Genomic DNA, 6,000 nt, shown 5'->3' on the forward strand with positions numbered 1-6,000 from the left:
TTCTCTTCACGGGCACAATCTTCTCCAAGTCACGTGCATGCCTGAAGCTCTATTAAAGCATTTCTGCAACTTCCGCACAGCTCATTTCAAAGATCACTAGCACAACCATCTTGAAAGCCAAACCCCTCATATGCAACCTCTTCTAGCTCACCTCCCAATCCCAAACACGAACTGCCATACAACCTCCACTCACTAGTGACAACACCCAACTCTTGATAACTTATTCTACCACATTACATGAGTGAAAGCATGAAATGGTTTGCTTTAGTGCCCAAGACTTCCAATAAGACTGCACTAAGCCCTAACCTTTGGGTCTGGAGTAGTGTTGTCCATCATAAAGTGCTTCAACGCACTGACAGGGGGGGAGGGGGGGTATGAGCTATAGAAATGCATGGCACTCCTTAACATTGCAGGAACACCATCGGCACATGCCTGATAAACTCAGCCAGCTGTACCATTGCCCAGAGTAGGATTCTGGAAGCAAAATAGAACCAAAAAGTCGTTACCCAGATTTAAACAGTACGAAAATCAACCCCTGCCATAGAACACCTGCAAGTGAAGCCAAACTTGCAATAGTTACACAGCAAGGAGTGCAATCTTGAGAAACAATTGCCTTACCGTAGCCTTCAGTGATGGAGCTTCGGAAGCAGCACTTGGCACTCATCTTCATTTTTAACACTCGTTGACCTGATCCAATGATTGGTGAAAGCAACATTCGTAAGCCCTTTCCACTTGTGGATGAGCAGAACACAAGCTTAGCAGATTTTTAATAAACACGTTATGGGTGACATGGTTTACAATAACCAGAAACGATAAGGGTAGCTCATTGGAGATAATTAAACGGTCCTACGATACAGGTTGGCACAAGGAGCTGCAAGTTATGGCTTCACTGCAAAAAGAGTCTTCGGCTTCAAGGAAAGGAGGCCAACCAAGTCAAAATTCTCCACTAAGGGCCCCAACTCTTCTGGTATCTACTCAAACCCCATAAATTTTCCATTTATATAGGGCTTTAAGTGGGCCGGGTCTCGGCAGTGTTCCGCACCGGTGCCGAGTGCAGTGCCTATTGGAAGGTAGATCACCCGACAGTGATCTGAATCGGCAGTGGGGCAGGAGGGGTGAAGGGCAGAGGTTAGGTTCTAAATGCAACAGCTCTACGGCGTTAGAGCCGCTGCATATGAGCAGCTTCTAGATATCTCAAGCCCACCATAAATAAAATTACATATTTTAGAGTTTAATTCAACATCCTTAATTGGGCGTTCGTTATTCAGTACTGAAGCATTTTCAATATTATTTACAACAGTTATTCTTATGCAGCTAACAACCTTTGACAACGCCAATAGTCGTGGCATGTGTTCTGTCAGTCGTATTGTATCTGGATGCAGTAATGAAAAGAAGTAAAATACCAGTCGGGAAAAATGTTGGTAATCAGAAAGTTAGGTTGTGTTTAAGCCACACCCCTGATAATATAGGTAACCCTCCTCTGAGACCCCCCTCCAGTTTATTTATACCACCTGAAGCCCTGCATATATGTGCATGTGTCTGTTCTCCGTATGCGGGGCTTTGCAGCAATCCCAGTAGCTTGCAATGGGCCCTAGCAGGGTCGGAATGGGATCACAATTTGGCCCGGGCACTGACGAAAAAAGTGGCCCACATTCGAGGGACGTGGCCCACATTCAAGGGGCGTGGCCCACATTCAAGGGGCGTGCCCTTTCATGAAACACCATTTGGTTACACACGTCAATGTCCTTGAATATTAGATGTAAATACATTAGGAATTTGGACAAGTATGGTAGTGCACTGTCCAGTGACCAGCTGAAAGAGGGTGCAAAGATCAAAAATTGGATTATAAATTCAAATCTGTTCCGAACAGGGGCCCAAAAATATGTTTGGCCCAGGGCCCCCAAAATCCTTAAGATGTTTGGCACAGAATTAAGTGAGAGGATACTGTTTTTGCACAGGAGACACAGGGGGGGGGGTGACAATGGCGCTTTGCTGAGCAACTAAAAAAACAGCAAGGCCCCTTTCTGTCACAAAATTATTTGAGCCATTCAGGGAAGGAGCACCTAATAAGCAGCGAAGCCCCTGCTATTACTAACCTACTCAGCCCTCCCCAGACCTTCAGCTCAGGGGCACATGAACAGCAGTGAGGCCCCTGCAATTAGTAAGTTAATCAGCCCTCCCCAGCCCTGCAGGCCTCAAGGCAATGTCCTGGCAGGGGAGCACGAAACACAGCTGCTGGGTCATCCATGGTAGCCAGGGGGAGGCTGAGGTGAAGATGGTGCAAGTTGTAAAGATCACCTGGCCCCCACAGCGAGACCCATTCTTCTTCGCCCACTATTCCCTCGGCCGTTTTTCTCTGGACCCCGACTCGCCATCTTGTCCATTCCCTCGTCTTGTACCCTTCTCCCTCGTTTCCCCCTTGACGATCCTCAAATGTTTCTTCCCTTTTCTGTTTTGCCTATATCCATACCCTCGTTTCCCTCCCACCCTCCCTTGGTGCTGTGACTGCGTCCCCCCTCTGACCCCACTTAATGGAATGCTGCCTGAGAAAATCTACTATGTGTGTATATAGAGAACTCTAATCACTAGTATATGCAGTAGACCTTTGTACTCTACCATTCCTATGTGACTCTTAGAGTATATCCATTTGTTTCTCTTCCTTGAGTGACTTTACGACTTGTACATTTGCAATTTTTTCTGCTTGTATCTTTTATGTAACACATGTACTAATAAGTCCTTATGTTTCGCAACTGATTCTTATGTAAAGCGCTCTGACACCTTCTGGTAAAGTTCCCGCTATATAAAAATCGCATTAAATTAAAAACAAACAAACACCAAACTGTTTATGTGCTGCGTGGGCCCCAGGTGAAAATGGCTCAAAGGCCTGAGCAACACCTGGCCCCCAGGGAGACCGATTTTAGCAAACAATCACCCCCTCCCCAGCCACCCTCACCATGATTGCTTTGCTGGGCAGGGGGTGAAGGAGAGGCCACAGCGGATAATCACTGCACAGTGAAGCTGCATTCATTTCTCTGTGCCCTGTGCGGGACGTTTTTTTTTCTCCCCTTTCCTACTCCACAGAGATCACGGAGACCAAGACAGAGAAATTAATGCAGCTTCACTGTGCGGCTGGGAAAGGGGAGGAAAAAAAACGGCCCACAGAGGGCACGGAGACACCGGCCCTTCGGCTGAAGCCCGAATGCCCGCATTGCCAATCCGCCCCTGGGCCCTAGTCAAGCGGTACTCCAGCACTGAGTGCGAGTGTCAGTATTTGAAGCCCGAATGCCCGCATTGCCAATCCGCCCCTGGGCCCTAGTCAAGCGGTACTCCAGCACGGAGTGCGAGTGCCAGTATTTCCAGGCCAGGGGGCGCTCGAAGAGACGGCCCAGCGCAAGGTCTAGTATAACAACTGCCCTTAACGGCCAGCCTCTGGATTGCGCATATTCCGTTTAAAGTCGTATGCCTTCGTCCCCCTCCATCTCATGCCAGCTATAGTTTGGGCCCTCTACGTTCATCCAGTGGGTAGGCGCCATATAGTGGTACCCGCCGCAGCGTCACTGGCAATGGTCAGACATTCTCGAACGTTCCTTCGCTTGGAGACCTCTGCTGGGGCCCCGAGATCAGCCCCGTTCACCGAGGGCCCCTAAAGCAAGGCAGGGGCTTTGATTAACCTCTAAGTGGGAGCCCCATGGCAGGCTCAGGGGCCCCGTTACAGAGCTAGCCGCAGACGCCGGGCCTCCGACCTCTCCTCCTTCGGGCAGCACCCAACCCCCCCTCCAAATAAATAAATAAAATCAACCAAGCACCACACAGCGACTTCAAGAGCTGCTGCGCCGTGCAACATCGAACAGTTTAAATGACTGCGTTTACCTTTCCAATTCCCTTGGAAACGAAAGTCGGTGCCGAGCAAACCTTAAGACAATGTGCCATCGTCTGCACCAACCGGTTTTAAAGGCAGAATACATGTCATTTTTGTCTTCCTCAATTGTACAACGGCCTCTACTCCAAAGAAATTGGATAGAAATGCAAATTTCCATTTCTCGGCTTCGCCACCTTTCTAGAGGTTCCAAAATGTTGGGTAGCATTACCATCGTGTAACCTGAAAGAACTCTGCACCTTTTGACCGATTGGGCCGCAAAGTTTGTTAAATACTTTTATTGGGGTGTAAGGATTCCCCGAAACAATTGTGTCCTAAACCGCAATTTAAACATGTAAATTGTCAGATCGCTGCTATGCTCTATAGCAAGTTTAGAAGAGTTCTTTCGTGATTGACCACATGGTTTACGGGGTGCTTTTGTTATAAACTTCGAACCGCTCACAAACTTAGCTCTGGAAAGACTTTTTGGTGACGCATGTAGATGCGGTGACCTGGGCTAAAACCCAAACTTCCACAGTAGGTGCCGTTATCAGACACCTAAATGCCACAAGGCACATCACTACACCTCACTACAAACTAGCAGCGTCAGGAGTTGCTTCGTTTATAGTTATCCCCACACAAAAAGCGAATTTAAGTAGAAGAGGGTCTCTCCTCGCATCTAATGACTATGGCGGGTCATCCGAGGGCTGGCCTGCTCTTTTCGTTTTCAGGACCAGGACTCTTAAGAAGGCGTGGTTTGGCCACCTCTGAAGCAGCAGAGGCCGCGCACCCATTCAACTAAAACCCCACATCATACCGACGAGCCCGTCGTAGGAGCCCTCATCTCCCCTCACCGGCAGGGGGCGCACGGCCCTGTAGGACGGATGCTTACAATCAACTACATTAATTCAGGTGCCCAGGCGTCAACATTTGCGAAGGCACTCCTGCGTTTCCACCAGCTGTCCGTCAGATTTCAGGGAATACATTTCCAAGTAGTCAGAGATGGTCGAAAGAAAATAAAGAAAAGTACGTTTAATGTCTTTAATCCCGCATTATAGAAGGGAGCTCTGAAAAAACAAAAGCGCATTTCAGGCAGTAACATTTTTAAACTGCAGATATGATTGCAGGTGGGTCCTAGGAACCGCACACTACAACGGGTTGTTGACTACCCCGCCTGTGTAGAGTACCATGAGACCCAGAGATTGCAACCTCACAGCGCCTATCTGGCGGGCCAGACACTGTGGGAGAGAACTCCTAGAACTCGCCTGCCGCACCTGACACTTAGTAGAGCCCCCCTCCCCCCGTCGTAGCCCACCTGGCTCTAACACGCAATGCTAACTAAAAGATAAGCGTGGGCCAACTTGCACCGCTGATTTTACGCTCCTATCTCAGCCACAGCAGCAAATACAGCGCAAACGTCTGTGACCAGCGTGAAACCACTCACTCGTAACCGCTCCCACGCCAAGCACCAGCTGCAGGACCCCGAGCAGCACCACCGCCGGCTTCATGTTGAGACTGAGAGGAAAATGAACTCCCGCCTCCCACGCCCCCTTTAAAGCCCCGCGAGGGGCGGCAGCTGAGGCTGATTAGCAGCCTGCCCCCTCCCGCCCAAGGAGCGCCACTGCTGCGGGGCCCGTCATGTGATGGAATTAGGCCGGGACGCTGCCGCTTCTCTGTACCCCCAGCGATCCCGCGCTCATGTGCCCCTGAGAGAGGCTTACGGAGAACGCCGAGTCTGAGAATCCAAACTGCCTTGCCCAGGGGCGTAGGAGACACTAAAATTCTGGGGGGACAGGGACAACCTTGTGGATTTTCCATTGACCCTATACAAATCACCGCCCGTTAAACAAATACAGTCGCATAGTTTTGAAGTGAAATTTTGAGAAAAGCAGGCATGTAGTCACAGTTTGCATGTATGCTTTATTGTTATTTACATTCACATAGTAATCAGACCTAATGTTAAAAAAAACATGTATATGAATCTTGCATCTTCATGCACCAAGCAAAAAAGGTTGCTGACTTCGGGTGAGGGCGTCATGTTTGTAAGTGCATTATGGTTTGAAAAGTACCTGCTGCTGCATTCCTGGTCTCCAGCAATTTTCAGGCAACAATTAAAATGTGAACATAACTTTGGTGATTAATGA

At 48.9% G+C, this 6,000-nt stretch overlaps 1 protein-coding gene across 1 annotated transcript in view; it reads right to left on the reverse strand.

The window, feature by feature from the left end:
- Window positions 1–5,374, reverse strand: part of LOC147688857 (protein QNR-71-like) — a 48,193-nt gene extending 42,819 nt beyond the window's left edge. Inside the window, exon 1 of the mRNA XM_086941762.1 lies at window positions 5,301–5,374. Within this exon, the coding sequence (XP_086797888.1) occupies window positions 5,301–5,364 (64 nt within the window). The 5' untranslated portion in view covers window positions 5,365–5,374. The remainder of the gene's footprint in view (window positions 1–5,300) is intronic.
- Between the last annotated feature and the right edge of the window lie 626 nt (window positions 5,375–6,000).

Source organism: Lissotriton vulgaris, chromosome 10 (genome assembly GCF_964263255.1).
Source record: "Lissotriton vulgaris chromosome 10, aLisVul1.2, whole genome shotgun sequence".
NCBI classification, from domain to species: Eukaryota; Metazoa; Chordata; class Amphibia; order Caudata; family Salamandridae; genus Lissotriton; species Lissotriton vulgaris.